This window comes from Sander vitreus, chromosome 10 (genome assembly GCF_031162955.1).
Source record: "Sander vitreus isolate 19-12246 chromosome 10, sanVit1, whole genome shotgun sequence".
In the NCBI taxonomy this organism is placed as follows: Eukaryota; Metazoa; Chordata; class Actinopteri; order Perciformes; family Percidae; genus Sander; species Sander vitreus.
The window spans coordinates 11,141,574-11,160,501 of record NC_135864.1 but is presented as its reverse complement, the minus strand read 5'-3'; the positions used below and the strand labels follow the sequence as shown (position 1 = coordinate 11,160,501).

Genomic DNA, 18,928 nt, shown 5'->3' with positions numbered 1-18,928 from the left:
CAGTTCGACTATAGTCTATCAAATGTGTCCTTCACATTATAGCCTATTATACATTTTATCCATAACATCTATCCCAATGTATTAAAGAAAACATAACAGTAGACTAAATAATAGTAAACAGTAAAGAATATTGCTCTCTATAACCTCATCCCTATATCCTAATTATGTTTCAAGGCTACAATTAATCAAGTACAGCCTACTAAAGTACAATTTTGAGGTAGTATTTGTACTTTACTTGAGTTTTTCCATTACTTGAATTCCACTACATTTATTTGACATCTTAAGTTACTTTACATATTCTGATTATTAATACAAAATAGGACTATAAATCAACTAATACATGATAATATATCATAATAGGTTAAACTATACATTAAGAAAATAAAATGAATTCACCAGCTGTAACATTAGAGTGCTACTTACACAATAATGCATCACTAATATAATCCAGTGATATAATATAACTGATTTTTCCATGGTCTGTTTTGCATAATGACTACTTTTGACTTTTTGTACTTTATATATTTTGACTGATACTAATACTTATGTAGGCCTACTTTTACTCAAGTAAGATTTTGAATGCTGGACATTTACTTCTGAGTAGTTCTACACTGTAGTATTGCTATTTTTACTTAAGATGTGAATACTTCTACCACTGGATACAACCTTTCTATTCTTTCATCTTTACCACTAATGTGGTAGAAAAATGTGAAGCTGCTGTTCTGTTTTTCTGAGAGTGTACAGACTTTAAACAAACAAAAAAACAGCCTTGCTGCTATATTTAGCTTTAGAGCAGAAATTAAAGTAAATCAGCATTTCACTATCTGGAATCGAAGCGAAGAAAGATAAGTGTACTAAGGTAGAAAGCAGTGCAAGGGAAACTTGTCAACATTTGTTATAAATGCAGTTTACAACAATAGTATCTCTAGTAGATCAAAATCTCTTGTCAATTTGTACAAGCCAAGGGCAAGGTCCATGCTGAACCAGCAGGTTTCCACGCAAACTGTGCAGTAACTGGAGTGCCCTCTAGTGGAGAGACATAAGCATTGCTGCATGGTATGGTATGTATGATACCATACTATAATCATTGCTGCATGGTATGGTATGTATGATAGCATACCATGCAGCAATGCTTATGTTATCAATGACAAACCAACAACAAAAAGAACCTCAGAAACTTTGGCTTATGTGCACTTTATTTTATTACAGTACAGTACTGTGGTCATGTAAAGCATTGCAAGCAGCTACAGTTGTACTAGAGTGACATTAGAGAACATATTATGACAAAAGTATTTTATAGAAATAACTTATAATACTTTTATCTGTTGCATTGATGCTTTGTAATTTCTACAGTAATACTTACTATTTCAACAACAACAAAAGTGCAGAATGGACAAACAAACATACAATATATATTAAAACATTCTTCTACATCAACAAGATATAAGAATTTAATGAACAGTATTTTGTAAAAAATAAAAAACAAAGAAACAAAATGCGAACAATAAGTCTTCATCTTCTTTAGTCTTTTCAGGCTCCAACATGAACATTGTTTTTTGCTTATCATACAGCAATGTTAATGCAGAAACGTCTCTTTTTATAGTATTCACATTGCAGTGCAGCAAAGTAATGACATGTTACTATTTTTTTGTAGCATTTCTTAAATTCTATTTGAAAACATGTAATTATATACCTCAAGTTAACCTTTTGTGCACTTGACATTTCATAAAACAGTTTGAGATGAAACCTTGTGACAAAATGTCATTTTTGCACTTCAACAGCTGTATTTTTAAGGTTACTTGAGCTAACATCATATTTTGCCAGAGAACCTACTTTAATCCCAGAAGAGCACCTTAAATGCACTTCCATTTGTTTTCACTAGCTTGCATTTTATTTTATGCATGTGTGAAAGCAGTGAGTTACAAGAGCTGACTACCTTAAATTATTCTAGAAAGCGCATGTAAAATAATCATTTGGCTTTGATAGAAGCTTTTTCTCATAGTAATTTATTCCGTTTTCTTTTTGTGCCAAATTGGGATAGTAACCAGCATGCATGTTGGGTAATATTGTGTCTACATCAATAAGGCAGTATCAGCAGTGAGAAGACCTGGATGATTGTGAGATCAGATTTCATGGAGCATTTGTTTGACTGCAACTGTCTCTAGAACAGTGATTCCCAATTTTAAATACAACCCTTTGTTTTGCATCCACTCTTGAGGAAACAGCATTCTAGAGGATTGTACGTCATATGCATTACACACACTAGCACTGTCGTCACTTGTGTCTGTTGCGCACTTGAAGCAGCGTGGGTGTCTGCTCCATTATCCGCAGTAAAAGATTATCAATGTAGTCCTCCAGGTCTCGAACCTGTAACTTCACCTTTTTCAGTTCAGCCTCACATTTTTGCAGCTGCGCCGCCTGATGCTCAGAGGTCACCTCCTGCTTCTGCATGTCCATCTCCTGCTGCAGCAGCAAGGAGATTAGCTCCATGTTGGTCAGGTGCTGGTACTGGGCCGAGTTGTCCACTGTCACATCCTACAGAGGGAACAGGAGCAGAATAGATGTATGTGTGTGAATCTGGCTGGTAAATGCCACAGTTAAAGGAATAGTTTGACATTTAGGGAAATATGTGTGTATTTTAGTGTGTGAATTTTCGTAGTATGTGCATTTCCTTTTATAAAACTCAGTAAAGTGTCTTTGAGTGTTGCAAAAAGCGCTATATAAATAAATGCATTATTATTAATATTATTATTATTATTATTATTATTATATGCATATTCACTGTCTTGCATTGAGTTGAGTTAGATGAGAAGACTGATACCACTGTCATATCTGTCCATTCAATATTAATATGGGGGCTACAGACAGGAGACAGTTAGCTTAGCTTAGCATAAAGATGGAGGCAGGGGGAAACCTGACGAAATCCAAAGGTAAATGTCAGTTTTTCTACAGTTGGAAATAGCCAGGAAAGCTGTTTCTCTCCCATTTGCAGGCTTTAAGCTAAGCTAACTCGCTTTTGGCTGTGGCTTCAAATTTATCAAACAGACATGAGAGTGGTATCAATCCTCTCATCTAACTCCTGGCAAGAAAGCAAATAAGTATATTTCTCAAAATATCAAACTATTCCTTTAAATGAGAAACTGCGGTTAAAATTACTGGCTTATGGCTTAAAAAATAAAGTAAGTCACAGACCAGCCACACAATGAAGCCATACATTCTCCCACTGTGCATTTATTAACACAGAGTGCACTGCTGGTGTTATTAAATGCTCATGGAAGCATTAAATAGTCTGTGGACCTAATGGCTTTCTGTAATTCGGTATGCCATGTTAATAACTTAATTCTTCTGCTGTTTGCACATGAGACTCACACAGCGTTATGGGTACTAATTTACTGTGATTTTTAAAATCCTGATTGCAGTTTTTGATAGGTGACATAATGAATGGTAAATGCAGTCTGCACACCAGCTCAAACCCACAAAAAACGTGTAGAAACACACTTTTCATATCTTAAGAAGCAGTTATAATAATATATATATAAACTAGAAGGGTACTCAGAGAGTACAGACCTCCACCAAGGCATGTCCTATCTCACAATGTTAATGCAGTGTGAATATTACCAGCCGGGAACTCATTTTTTTCGATCATCATGACACCACATGAATGCAGCACAAATACCCTATCTCGCAATGTCAACAAAATTGAAAAATAATTTGTGTATCTGCCCCGTGATTCGGATCCGCTCAAAAATGAAATGGGTTCCTTCTTGGTCCATGCGTCACCCTTCCACCAGGTTTCAGGAAAATCGGGCCAGTAGATTTTCTGTAATCCTGCTGACAGGCAAACAAACCAACAACCAAACGGACAAACCGAACCAAAAACATAACCTCCTTGGCGGAAGTAAGAACTCTACACTTCTGTTTCTGTTTCCAGTTAGACTGATTGTGGCATGACCTGCTATTACGTAATTTCCCATTAAAAGCATCAGAATCACCTTATTCTCTGACATACTGTTACAGAAATGGTCCAAAGTATTATAGAGGAAGACTAGAGATATAATTTTAGGACCTGAAAACTCTTATGTGGGCCAAACAATTAATGGGACCAGCGTTTCTCTCCCCAGTGTTGAAAGTAACCTCAGTCTAAATGGGAGCTGGTAGGTTGCAGCTGCACACTTGCATGTCTGATTTTTTATATCCTCAGTCATTTACTTGGCAGTAATAATAAAATATCACAAAAAACATATTTTATGTATTATGTATTATATATGTATTTTATTTTAGCTGTGTTAGTAAAAGTTTGTTAGTAAGATTAGGAAACCCACAATGTTTCTGTAAAGGGGAAAATATTGTCCTCTTGTTGAGCTACATATGTAAATATTCTTTATATACTGTATATGGAAGGTTATAAAGGGATCATGAAGTTATGTTATGTGATGTGATGTGATGTGATGTGATGTGATGTGCAGTACCGGACTCCTCTCAGGCTCTGCCGCAACCTGGTGAACAGTGCGTCCAGGGTTGATGGTAGACTTCAGCTTCTCCAGAACCGAACGAGCCTCCTTCTTCTCTGATTGGCTGGAGGTCAGCGGCCTTACTGGATGAGGTCTGCAAAGTAAAGAGGTCAGCACTAGTATTTCAACACAGTATGTTCACTATAAGTGCTTAGCAGTCACTTCAGATAACTAATCTTGTTTGGTCAAAAAAAAAGCTACAGTAGTTACTGTATTTTAGTTCAGTCAGCAGTTATAACTGAACATCACACACACTTCAAAGCAGATCAGAAAATCTGATGGAATCTAGGAAGAAAAAGTAAGCAATATAGAGGATGTGTCTACTGGTCTTTGAGCATTAAAAACAGCAGTCAACAAGAAATGTTCTAAAATGCAAGTGCCGTGACTTGCTGGTTACTGGAGGATGAAATCATCTTGGGGGGGAGAGACAGGGTTGGCTTATACTGTACTGTACTACAACAACAACAAAAACAGCAGCAAGGAAATCAGAATACAAGCTAGAATTAAAGCTACTTTGTGACTAGCAGAAAGAAGAGCCGGGGTTCTGAGATAACAACTTCATGTTTTCTCTTGTTGCTTTTATCATTGAATAAAAGGGTATAATTAAATGGCTAAGTAGCTATGACTCGATGGCCCTTTGCCTGTTTGTTTCTAAGCCAACAAACATGATCAAATCTCTTCATTTGAATTCTAAATTCTAAATATGAAGTTTTCTCTCCTGTATCCTATCAGCTGTAAACATAAAAGATGGTGCACATCTAACAAAGTACATGCATTATTTGTTTCCAGAGACTGAATCCAGGTGTGCCACTAGAAATGTTCCCTGAACATCAGTGACACAACAAATATCCATAATTCCTGGCATGTCCAGTCTAACTCTGTGTCATCTTACGCTTTCACCCTCTTTACCCCCAAATGGCACTTCTGACTAAGTCGTCTACTATATACGTTATATGTCCAATGTTGTCAATTTCATTGCCGTTATTTTTTAACCAAGTCTGAAACTACAGTTATACTGACTTAGATATAACCTGTCAACAACAAGATGCTCTGAAAAAAACATCCATACAGGAGAAATGACAGTTGGCTTTCACTTAGTACTTCAAGATACAGTATCTGGAGATAATGTATCAGGTGGTCAAAGTAGCAGCAGAAGTAGCAGACAAAAGCGACGAAAAACAACAAATGTACAATAGCCAACAAGAAACTGAATAATGGGATGAATAACATAAATGTGGAGCAAAGCCAAGAAAAATGCAACAGGTATCATCCAACCAATTTGGATGAAAAAAAGAACTAATAATAATAAATGCATTTAACATCAAACAAGCCAGGCCAACGGGAAAAACAAAGCAACCAGAGCAACCAAATAAAAACCGTTTAGTGTTTTGAAGTGTATGTGGAAATCTACAGCTTGTTACTACAGCTTGTAAAAACCTACATATGTCATATCCTAGTGTGAGGATTCTCACCTGCTCTCCTGACGGGGCAGGTTGCTAGCTGGCTGAGTCTCCTCAGGCAAAAGTGAGTGCCGTGCATCGACCAGGGGCTGGTCAGTGGTGGAGGTGGTAGAGTAGGAGGAGGTGTAGGGGGCCACAGCCAGAGTAGTGCTGGCTCCAGCACTGGGCCCCATGCTTGAGGGATGTATGGAGGGGCAACAGACAGGGGTAGTGTGGAGCGTAGCCTGTGCACCGGCTGACAGGGAGAGTGTACTAGGGATGGGAGGAGAGGAGGGTTCTTGCAAAGATTGCCCAATCTTTGACTTTGAAGGGGATCTCGAGTTTGGTGCTACTTTAGCGTGAAGGTCTTCAAAACTGATATCAGAGGATTTTCCTGTTCCTGTGTTCTCTTGTGAAGATATTTGTGATGTTGTAGTATACTCGTTGTGATGTGTGGTGCTATCTAATGCCAGTAAGGAAGAGAGAGCTGATTTAGAAGGCTGGTATGACAATGGTCCCTCACGGACTTCTGAAATATTTTGAACGAGGGACAAGAACTGTTCAAAATCTCCGTCTCCACTTTTGCTTTGGTTACTTGGGCTGCCGCTGCTGTTCTGTCGGGACATTCCTTTTGGTCTAAAACGTGCACTAACCACACCAGTAAAGGGCTCCCTCTGGTTAAGTGTGGCTGTTTCAGCTTGTGGATTTCCGTTATCATCAAAGTCCTTTTGTGTCTTTTTAAAATCCTCCACACTTTTTGATATTACTTCTCTCGATTCAGTTTCAAAATTGGCTGCATTCGACGTTTGATTTTGTGACGACAAAGCAGCGATCTCTCTGCTGTTCATTCTGGAGTTACCATGTGGTGCCACGTTATTTAGTTCACATCGACTATCGTGGCAATTGTCTTGAAGAACTGTAGAGATTTTGTACAGTTTGTTAGATGATGCAGTTATTTCAAAGGAAGAGTTCATCTCAGGTATGTAGGTGTCCTTTAAAGTGAACATATCCTCAGGTGTGCTCACTGTCTCTAGATGGTAAGCTGCTATCTGTAAAGCTTCTGGCGGCTGTGGAAAAGTCCCGCTCTTGATGCCTTTGAGAGTATCAACTACCTCTGACTGAGAAGAGCCATCTGAATCAATGAAACCAAAATCTGAATTATTCACATTCATGTTCAGATCTCCTGAGGTTAGTGAGAAAGACACATTATTGTTGATGCATGTGGTTTGAGGTGGATTAGACTCCATCTCCTCTACTGGAGTGGTTGTGATATCTAGTACCTTTGCATCTGGCTCTGAGGGAGTAGTAGATGACATGTTCAAAAGAGTTGCAACAGATCTCTCACTGTCAAAAAGTATTTTAGGTCCTGAGTTTATAGATGTTATCTTTTTTCCAGAAGTTTCTTCAGCGCTCAACGATAAACAGTTTACTTTGGGTTGTCCGTAGTTTCCTCTGCACATGCGTCCATACAAGTCTTGTTCAAACAACATCCCTCCCCAGCGGTCGGTTTCATCTTCCAAAGGTTCATATTTAAACTTTTTGAGCTTTTCTTCGGACATGAATCCTGACGAAGTCATATTGGTGTATGGCTGAGAGGGAACACTGAGGGAGTCGGAAGTCTCGCTGCTGGTGTGAGGGTCTGGAGAGATATTGTTTCTTTTGCATTCTCCTTCTTTTCCGCGTTGCAGCGAGGCTACGCCGGTCTGTGAGAGGAGGTAGGCTTCTTTATGGACAGCCAGCTCTTGACCTCTGTGCAACCAGCCGTCAGAGTAAATCTCATTCACCGACGTTCTTAAAGGTTTCCTTGGAGGCAAAGGTGGAGGCTCCTCTTCACATGTTTGCAGCTCTTGTGCATGATTATTGGTGTTGTTATTAACTGGAAGATAACTGTGTCTATGGGATGAAATAGGACTGGTTCTCAGCTGTTTCTGCGGAAGACTCCCTTTAGGTGAGTTGAGCCTGCTGGAGGCAAAGGCATCAAACGAGTCATCCCATTCTCCTGTACTCTCTGACATGCAGCGAGGGGCGGAGGGGTTTGCTGTGGCTGCTCTGGGTAGTAATGCAGGGAGAGATGTCTGCCTAGCTACTGACCTGGGGCGCTCCCGCTTTATGTAAGCCATATTTGTAGCTTTAACATCATGAGCAGGGCTGGGTGTGCAGGGCTGGGAGGGCAGAGTAGTGTAATGAAAGGGGGATGAGCCGGATGAGGAGCAAGGCGCAAAAGGAGGGGACCTCTGTGACTCTTCTGCCATGAGATCCTCAAAAAAGGGATTGCGCTGCATACGTGGGGGGAAAGGGTTGGAGGGGGAAATTGGGGTTGAGGAGGGAGAGGGGGTGAAGGGATTGGTGTGATTGCAGTGATCAGGTGAGACATGACCAGAGGGAGAGGTAGAGGGAGAGGAGCACTCAGGGGGTACAGGGGAGCGAGGAGGGAGGGGAGGGGGTACGTCTGAGCTGCTTTCTACCTTAGGAGTAACTTCCAGCCTGTAGAGGAAAATAGGGCACAATAGTCCTCTTAGTTAATGATGTGCCAGGTTACCAAATGGGGAACATCTTTCTTATACAAACAGAAAAGACAACCAAAATACTAACTGACATTTCTGTTACCTAGAAAAGTCCACTAACATCAGTAGATATCAAACGGGCCAAATGAAAGAATTATGAAAAAATCAAAAAAAAAGCAAAGCACATTTGCAAAATTATCAAGCAAAAATAAAAAATGCATTGTAGCCATTCCAGACTATCTGCACTGGCAGCTTTTCTGCAGGGTGAGCTCATATCAACGTGGAATGATTTTTTTTTGTATCCTTCTGCAAGTGCATTTTTCTAAAGTGATGTTGCATCTTTGATAGAGAAACACACATTGATATAGATAATGGAAATGCTTGAGTGCTATTTGTGGGGGAAAAAATGTAGTATGATAGGATGACACAGCATGGTCGCAAAATGGAGTAAACTATGAACTACATCTATTCCATTTTCAAATGAGCATGGAGCAGAGCAAACACTGAACTCAGGACACCCAGCTGAAACACGCCTCCCATGTGCCTGTTGCTGTGCCTGGATAGAAAGTGGATTCATCAAACACTGTGGAGCCCAGAAAAAAACCTGAAAATGACCCTCACTCACCTTGGCTTGTTCTGGGATTCACCGGAGCCAAACCAGCCTCTGAGCCTCCCCTCAGATGTCAAACCAGCCTGGTTCAGGTCTGACTTAGCTGGCAGAGAGTCACTTCTCCCTCCAGAGAATAACGTCTTTCTCAGCTTCCTCCCTTTGTCGGGTGAAAGAGCAGCAGAGGAGATGACGGGCATCTCTGCCTGTACAGGGCGACCCCCCATCTGAGCTTGCTGGATTGGGGGAGACGATGCCCGAGATTCCTTTTCTTCCTCCTTCTCATCTTTCTTCATCCTGTCAAAGGACCAGCGCTGGCCCTCGGCAAGGGAACCTTTGTCTTCGCTTCTCTTGGTGAGATTCTGCAGGGAACGAGAGAGCGGGGAGCACCTCTCCAGCAGGTCCAGCTTGGGCTGATGGGCTCCTGAGGTCTTTGGAGTCGATGGCTCGGAGTCATAGACGTGGCTGCCATTTATACACAGGGAAGACTTGGACTGAGTCATGGTCTGACCCTTCAGAGACTCCACTGCAGGATTTGATCGAGGGAAGGCTGTCGTGATCTTACTGGCTTCATCGCTGAAGGCTCGCTTGTGTGTGAGAACCTTTGTGGTGTGCTGGCTGGTGAGCACTGTTGGAGGGAAGGAAGAACTGGGTTATTAAAAGTCTACACCTTATATTTTTATCTAAACACAAGAAAATCTGGGGAAAGTTATTGAATCTGAGGGAGACGCTATCAGCAGGTTTCAGTTGAACATTCTGTTGCTAGTAGGAACCACTACTGACAACAGTTCCATAGGAGTTTAAGGCTACATTTACATTGCTAGGTTTTGGTTTAAAAACAAAAATCTTTTGTTACATTTACACCTCGCATTGATACTGTTCTGGCGTTTCAGAGCCCCTAAACCAGAGAAAATTTAAAACACTTCTGAACCCCATTTCGGTTTTGAATTTCCAGGGGTTGTGTTGCAGTTTCAATGGCCGCAAATGAAGACCTATGGCAAAACCAACACTGACACCAATGTTATGCCACATTACCATGGTAACTACCATTAACAGGTGCAGTATACATGTTGCCTCCTGTTTACCCTGGCACGTGCATGCCCAGTATACGAGAATGTTGATGAGATATGCGGTTTGGGCACGTTAGTTTAAATGGAGATTAGTTCTTCTAATGGAGTTAAAAACACTTGTGTGCATGGAGATCGCTTTTGACTCAAAACTCCGCTTAAAAACCAAAACATAGTAAATGTAGCCTAACTGACATATTGTTACGTCCACCATTTTTGTCTGAAGCTAATGTGTTGCTAATACAACATTCTAAGTAGCTTAGAGAGAGTAGACTGTTAAATAAAATATTTTACTCTTTTATACTTTTACTTGTGTGGACTCTACATCTTAACTACATAAAATACTGTGTTGTACTTCCTATGGAGACTGAGGGCCAGATGTACGTACATTTGCGAATGTAGCGTTATCAGCGCCATTCTCAGCGCCTTTCTCCGCGCCTTTCTCCGCCCACTATACCATAAATAGCGCTGTAGCAAAGTGATAAGTACTTGTGCTATGATACGGCTGAGTGCAGACTGCAATATTCCCACTGCTGATGCTATGACTGTTTGAAATTATCCTGATGCCAATATTTGTAATGTAGCGAGGAGTTTAACAACTGCTGGAATGGAATGTGAACGCTAAGTCGGAGATTCAATGTCATCTTTGATTTCTTCCAGGAACTGTAATATTGCATGGCTGCTTAATCTGTAACGCTTAATGATTTTGTGTTCACTCAACTGAAAAAGTGTGATCCTTGTGGCAAAAATCTTTTCAGCTCATCTCCTTGGCCTATGTCTTCATCTTGCTCGGATTACTGCTGCCATTTCACCAGGAGGCATATGCGAGGAAACCCGCTTTCAGGTTTACACCTGCTTTAAAGAGGCGGAGAATTTTCACCGCAAAATAGAGGCACGCTGTCACGGGCGTTTTTTGTACATACCGCGGAATACATAATTAGGTGCACTTTACGCTTCCCCTCCCATCTCTTTATGGGAAACTCCCACTTTCCCCTTGACCCTCCCATGGATCAAGGGCATATGCATGCGTGGAAAAACGCAATTTGCCATTTTCAGTTCCCGCGACAGGCAGTCTGCGCTTTTACCTCAGTGCTGCCTGTTTGTACATACCTCGCCATGCTTTTATGCGCACATTGCGAAACAAATACGCCTGAAGTGGGCGCAAAAGCGTTAGTACATCTCCGTTGTCTGTTTACGGATGTCCGTTACCTTCCGCTACCTTTGTGTTGTAATTTTAAACTCCGGTCGATTTATAAGGACTATGATTAACTGCTCCTCAGATCTCTGCAGGGTAAATCGAGACAGCTAGCTAGACTATCTGTCCAATCTGAGTTTTCTGTTGCACGACTAAAACAACCTTTGAACGTGCACGTTCCACCAAAACAATTTCCTTCCCGAGGCTATTTTGCAGCGGCACCGTGGCTCTGCTCAGCGCTTAGCACCGCCCAAGACGATTGCTTTTAAGAAATGCCAATAAACCAGAGCACTTTTTTCTTCCATCCCGGATTGCTGTGTGGACTAGCCAGACTGCGCCAGCGCTGTGGAGGAAGGTCTGGCAATGCGAGACTACCCAGATCCTGACTTGTCCTATTTCCCAGAGAGTTGGCCCACTTCTGCTTTAAAGGGCCGACACGACACATTTTTTTTTAAATCGCATGCCGGCATTTATTAATTTATTTTACACTTCACTCGGCTTTGCGTCGTGCCTAACAGGCTACTATTTTGACCCTTTGCAGCACCGTTACTTATCATCAAGCTGCCACTTCCTCGTAACACATCCTGCTGCTGCAGGCTGCAGGCCTGGCTGCAGGCATGATGGAGAAAGACAGCAGCAATGAAATCCTGAATGGCGCTTTTTATTTTCCAAAACTCCCGGACGGCTTGTACACAAGTCGAAAGCCATATACACATTGTGTAAAGCTGAATTAAAATATCACCGAAGCACATCAAGCTTGAGCTACCACCTACGGAGCTAAGCATAGCAGTACAGTTAACGTGATACTAGACCACCGGCCCTCGGGGGACGGGGGAGAGATGAATGTTCGGAAATAAGAGGTTGCTGTGGCCGGCCGTACAGGTTAGTTTGACCAGCGGGCAGCAGCTGCGGCGAGCAGCTGCGGCGAGCAGCGTAGTGGGCAGCAGCCGGCGGGCGATCACAGGGGGACATCCTCAGCGGTGAAACGCGAACAGGGGATGGAGTATAACCTAGCTAGCTAGAAAGATAACGCTAACCGGCCACCTGTTCCATCAATCCTGCTTGCAAGTGTCCGCTCATTAGACAAAAACTGGACTATGTCCAACTTCAACGAAACTCCCAACGCGAGTTCAGAGACTGCTGTGTTTTTGTTGTTGTGGAAACAACAGCGTACCGGACTATCCAGCCTGTTTCTCTGTCGCCGGGTAAGAGTGGAGATGGGCTGTGTTAACACGGACTTGTGCAGAAATGAGCTGCTCATTAACCGGTGATCACTGGACGTCAGTGAGTAATCAACATTATTTAGGAGTTACTAAACACTATATTGACTCTAGTAAGGATAGGGATTTTTTGTTTTTTAGTTAGGTACTTGGAGGAATTGTGCAATAATGACAGATTCACACATTTTTCTTTTGTTTACAGTAAATAAATAATTACAAATCTTAAAATCAAGTTCATAAAGTAACTTTCTTTGCATTCATTTGATTCCCAATCAAGATACACTGGTAAAAATTGCTTTCGATTGTTAATATGTACTTGAAAACTGTTCTGAAATGCAAAATAATAGAATTTTAATCATGTGATAAAATATGCAATTAATCGCGATTAACTATAGAACTTCAGCGATTAATCGTGATTAAAAAAAATTTATCGTTTGACAGCCCTAATTATCAGGCATGTCATGAACATATGAATTATTTCAAAGCCTACCTTTTTTAGCTAAATCTGTCTCTCCGTAATGGGTGTCCACTCTCACTTTGCTAGTGTAGATGGGAGAGCTGGGAGGGTCTGACATCAGATCCAGGCTGGGTGGAGGGCCGGGGTTATCACTGGCCATGGAAGATACACTACTCTCTGAAGCCAGCGATGAGCATGACCTGGTGTCAGACGACTTGCGCAGCCTCCCTTTAAAAAAATCTTTCATTTTGTTCCTCTTCTCCTCTGCTATCTCCACATCTCCTCGTGACTCTGCCGGCCCTCCGTCCCCCTGCTCTCCAAACGGATGCCCCAGGTTTCCGGACAGGGCGGCAAAGCGGCCTGGCACAATGGCTGAGGAGGACTCCATGTCCCCCCTCTTCCTCCCTGTGACGCGATCCTTGAGCTTGCCAAAAGCAGAGCGAGGTTTGTCCTTTATGGTGAGGTCGAACATGCTGGCTGTCATGTTGTTGCGAGTGAACTGGACTGTTACTTGAAGTTCACCACGTTCCTTTTCCTTTCTACCCGCCTTAGAGTTGAGCTTGAACCATCTGGAGCCACAAAAGAAAAGGGACAGTCAACATCCACACTGTGACAGTCACTCTCATATCACTGCTTTAAATAAAGACATTACTTTAGCAGGATATCTGAAGTGTGATGCTATCTGTTTAAAGCTAAAATCAGAGGTCATGTGTAATCGGGCCTTTCCCCTGCAGCAACAAAAACATTGATTTCCTTTTGGCAATGCTTTCCAACATATTACATAATCTGGAAATACTGCTCGGGGGACTGTACTCATAATCTTTGACAACAAGCAGTTTTTTTAAGCCTCATAGAAGGAAATCACACTTCTAATTCCTCAAGGTCTATCCACCGATGTGTATGTGCAATGTCAGACAATACTGTATGAAGATTCAACCAATAAAATCTGTATGAAGATTCAACCAATGGAATCCTCCCTCTGCTACTGCCTCCTCAACCCTCTGAGTTGACCAGAGAAAGTGTTGTAGAGCCAAAACTAACAGCAGGAATTCAGTGCGAGTTTCACTGAGCGTAGAGAGGGCGTATAGCCCACAATTAAATCCAGATGCATTGTATTGCTTTAGTGGAGATGTTTTACATATTACTGGGGAGTCCTGTTGCATCACCTGTGGCACAACTGAGGTATTCAAGTACTCACAATCAAGCAAATTAAAAAAAGATTCAAATTCAATTTCAAGATACACTACAACAGTAAAAAGAACTTACTCTTACAGTTTGTAAACTGAATTCACGTTCTTACTTTGGGGGAACCTAAACCAAACAGTACAGACCAAGCTACACATTTTCAGTCATAGTTCATTATCACGGACACACCTTGCAAGACCAAAAAACTTCCAAAATATTTCTACTTCCCTGCAATTTTCAAAACACAAAGTGATGAACAACCTTTCACTCCTCCTCACATCCTTGTGCTATTTATATCAGTGCCTTGATACCAAGTTCACCAGTCTCACTTTGGCAGGTCTACATTTCCAAAGCCATTGCCAGATAAAGTAACATTGTGGAATACCAGTTACTGGTTACTGTATTTGAAGCAAGTACTGAAGAAGGCTTCAGTGCCCTATTAGCCAAAAATTATAATTGAGATGAGTTATTCTCTGTTCTCACAGAGATTTTCTCAAAATGAGTTTTTTTTTCTCTCACTCTGAGCCAGCAAATGAACTGAACTTCAGTAGCACTTCCATACACCAAACTTTCCAGTCTCATTCCTATCTATCTCCTGAGGGTTTTACAGAGGGGTACTTTGTACATATATCATTCATAGCCTGATTTATATAACATTTTATTCCTAAGAACACGGCAAAAATGTATAATAAGAGATATCAAAAATTCCCTCTGTAACAAGAATTTTGAACCTGGCTTTACACAATGATTTCTGTTCTGGAAATGTAGGCTATGCAAAGTAGTGCATATTTAATAAGATAATGCATAATTTGCATATTTAAACTTAACATTTCAGAAAACTTGCGATACAAAACAATTGCCTTGAAGTGTAACTCTCGCCAAAATACAACCTAGGGTGTTTTTGTGAATATACCCGACTCAAACTTTCGTTTAAAAGCATATTTAGGACGGAAACGGCACTTTTAAGATTTACCGTATTTTCGTTTTTCGTTCAAATGGCCTTTTGAATGGGAATGCTAGGGCCACTACTATGATAGCATCAAAATCACTATTTTTAAAACACTAAGAAGGCTCGACACAACATGAAACTTTGCTCCAAGTATCACCAGGGGCTCTACACATGAACTCTAACATTGAGAACATTGTTTGTGTACACAGAGTTTACTAAAAAGAAAGGTTTGGAGCTACTCACTGTAGCTATTGGTTTTTCCGGTCGGCGTCTATTGAGCCAGTCAAAAATAGTCGTGGGAGGAGCGTAAAGATGGAAAGCTCCTAAAGCTTAGTTCCATATAAATGCACGGATAATTTGTTGTTTTGAAGTTAGTGAAAAACAATATTGACCTTGAAGTTTAAAAAGGAGCCTCATATAAGAATGACATTTCCTCCTATGGAGTCCGTTCATTCGCATTCGGAGATTGATACTTTTTCACTGACAAGATGGCGGATAGCGTAAACAACAACTGCTAAAGTTTTTTTTCAGTGAACTCTGTGTACACAAACAATGTTCTCAATGCTGAGTTCATGTGTAGAGCCCCTGGTGATACTTCGAGCAAAGTTTCATGTTGTGTCGAGCCTTCTTAGTGTCTTAAAATTTTTTTATTTTGATGCTATCATAGTAGTGCCCCTAGCACTCCCATTCAAAAGGCCATTTGACCGAAAAAGGAAAATACGGTGAATCTTAAAAGTGGCGTTTCCGTCCTAATTATGCTTTTAAACAAAAGTTAAAAAAAAAACTAGGTTGCATTTTGGCAAGAGTTACGCTTTAATGTAAGTAATCAACTGGGGAAGTTTCATGGTGATATATATTAGATAAAAAATGTAACCTATTCACTTGAAGTGATGTACATTATTGCATCACTAATTATAATTCAGTGATGTAATATGTATGATTCTGAAATAGGCCATTCTGCATAATGAGTACTTCTGGCATTTTAAGTATATATTTTGATGCTAACACTTGTGTACTTATACTGAAGTAAGATTTTGAATGCAGGATTGTTACTTGTAACAGAGTATTGCTACTTTTGGTAAAACATCTGTGAGTTCTTATTCCACCACTGTCTGTGCATCCCAGTCTGACATAAAAACACAACATCACTTCTATCTTCTGTGTTAACAGTCAACTACATCATGTTTTTGTCACAAAGTATTTGAGGATACATTTAGTGCTGTATAAAAGAAAATAGGAGATGTGCATTGTGCATAAAGATGGAGGCCTTCTGGCTAGAATCACTACTTGTTCCACAGTGGAAAATGCATCTCATGTTGATTTGCAGTGCATTGTGGGAACTGCTTCTGGAGTACAGTAGAAGCCTAAAGGGCCAGCATTTAATGAGCTTGTATGCATTTAGGGTTCAAGCTAGCAGTTTTCTGTGTCATCCTGCAAAACACTACCACGTCGTATTTCATTGTTTAACTCTCGTCCTCTCTTTTATCAGCTGCTGTGTTGTGGGATTTTGTAAGAAGGTGGTTGATCATCACTATGAGGAGATCATCAAGGCAGGAGAGAGGAGAAAACTACCCCCAAAATTGGCTACTAAATGAATTACATCATTTAAATGAAGGACTATATTAAAAGCTGCATATCATTTTCCTTTAATGTTTACTAAATAACCTAACAATATCATATCCAAAGTTATGTATTTAAGTACTGTAGGCTACTTAAGTACAATTTTGAGGTCCGGTTATATAATAGGCTATATATTGTTCTGAAAGGTGCCATTCTGCATAATTATAGCCTACTTTTACTTTTGGTAACCTACTTTAAGTAGGTGACATGCTAATACCTTCTGTACTTTGACTTATTTGAATGCAGGACTTTTATTCGTAACAGAGTATTTTTACACTGTGGTAGGCTATTGCTACTTTTACTTAAGTAAAATATATCTGATAGCATAGCCTACTTCTTCCCCAACTGTCTGCCCCAGTCTGACATAAACATAACATGACTTCTATCTTCTGTGCGAATAGTAAACTGATAAATTGCATGATTTGTCATGCAGGCTTCATTAAAATTCAAACGCAACCTACTCATCTCGAGGACACATTCCCTCCTGAAATATCCTATCAAGAGGAATGATGGTTTGGCCGAGAAACACGTCAAGTCCGATAAGCACCCGGTGCATGACGGTGAGGACCAGGTCCCCGCTCCCCGGAGGGTAGGCGCTCCGGCCGCCGTCCTCCAGGATCCCGGGCAGCAGCTCGAAGCAGCACTCCTCGCTCCACTCGGGCACCTCCGCCTTCTCCACCAGCCCGGTGGTGTACTTCTCTTTCCCCACCTGCATGATGGTGTAGAGGTAGCGGCTGCCGTGCTTGCCCTTGGTTCGCAGTCCTCTTGCGCGGAGGACGGTGACATTCACATGAGTGGGCACCCATCGCTGATCATCGTCCAGATCTATCAGTGACATCATCTTGCACCGCTACACAAGCTGCCTTTGTGTCCTTTACTAATCGTAGGTTCACTCAGTCTTTATCAGTTGCTTTGGAGATCATCCCCTTTGTGTTGCGCAAGAGTTACCGTCATGCGCAAAAAAACACCTCTGCAGAATGTCTCCTAAGTCCGCGGAGCCTCTGAGGGTTTACCGGAGGTCAGTCTCCAGACAGCAGACCGCGCCTGTGCTCAACTGGAAACTCCGCGTGCCATTTCCAAATCCAATCAATGCAAACCAAGTTAGGCGAGCTGCGTGCTGAAATCATCCCGTGCTCCGTAGTTACATGTGTCGCATCAGCTAGTTTACTGTTTATTGAAATCTGCTCGTTGTGCTTACGGCCCGCCCTCCTCCAGAACAGCAGGCCCGCATACAGTGAGAGAGATGCCGCAGAATTAAAGAGAAACACCCAACCGAAGCTTTATCAGATCCGCCGACACAGAGATACACGCTGTATGCTGCTGCTGCTGCTGAGAGAAGAGATCTGCATTTCAGCAGCTTGGCTTTGTGTGAAACAGCAGTAAATAAAGTCACTTAAGTTTATGGCCGGAACCCTCAGTTAAAACGTATTCCCAGCTCGTCTTTCAAATTTTTGGATTTCGAGAATTATTCCTTCCAACCAAACCTCTGGGACAGTGTATCTCGCCACGTGCAAGATTGGTGCGAGCAAAAAGAATGGGACAACATTTAAATAATAAGCCTTAAAAAGACAGTTTAATTGAATAATTCAATTGATTGAAAATGAAAAATAGCCTACTAACCATTAGACCCTTTAAGGCTGATCAATCATTTTAATGTTTTTATTTAATGGACACAATTCGGTGTTTCACTTTCATGGACAGACCTATGCATTCATTTTAAAACTACATTATACTGTAGTCCTTTATAGCTATTGGCTGGAGAACTTTTGGACTTCATCAGGTTAGTCATCCTTGCAGCTACAACCCCACCTGGTGGCGATTAGTGACAGTTCAGTGTGAAGGAAATCAGTACAAAAGAGCAATAAGGTAAGAGAGCGACTACAAACACATATTGAAGACTCCCAGGTGGAGATGCTATAGTCACATCCTGCTATTTGTTTCTAAACTAATAAAACATATCAGCCACCATCCGATCCAATGAATATCTGCTGTAACACTGAGACAGCCTAAATGTCAAATTCCCCAGCATTTTGGCAAATATTACTTATAGGCTAAGCTTTATCAAATAGTATTTTTTTAGTTTCTAAAGAGGGAGTCACTCACCTACATTTGTTTGGACAGTTGCATATTGCATTTTTAGTGATTGAAGAGAGGGTGTCCTTTGTCTTTTTCTA

The 18,928-nt window shown here is 41.1% G+C and overlaps 1 protein-coding gene across 1 annotated transcript; it reads right to left on the bottom strand.

The window, feature by feature from the left end:
- Nucleotides 1-1,194: 1,194 nt before the first annotated feature.
- rab11fip5b (RAB11 family interacting protein 5b (class I)) lies at nucleotides 1,195-17,955 on the bottom strand. Its single transcript, XM_078260229.1, has 6 exons — nucleotides 17,216-17,955; nucleotides 13,034-13,569; nucleotides 9,080-9,689; nucleotides 5,984-8,434; nucleotides 4,470-4,605; nucleotides 1,195-2,535 (listed from the first exon to the last, which is right to left on the bottom strand). Exons 1-6 carry the CDS (start codon nucleotides 17,593-17,595, stop codon nucleotides 2,275-2,277), a joined length of 4,374 nt encoding a protein of 1,457 aa, XP_078116355.1. The 5' UTR covers nucleotides 17,596-17,955; the 3' UTR covers nucleotides 1,195-2,274.
- Nucleotides 17,956-18,928: the final 973 nt, after the last annotated feature.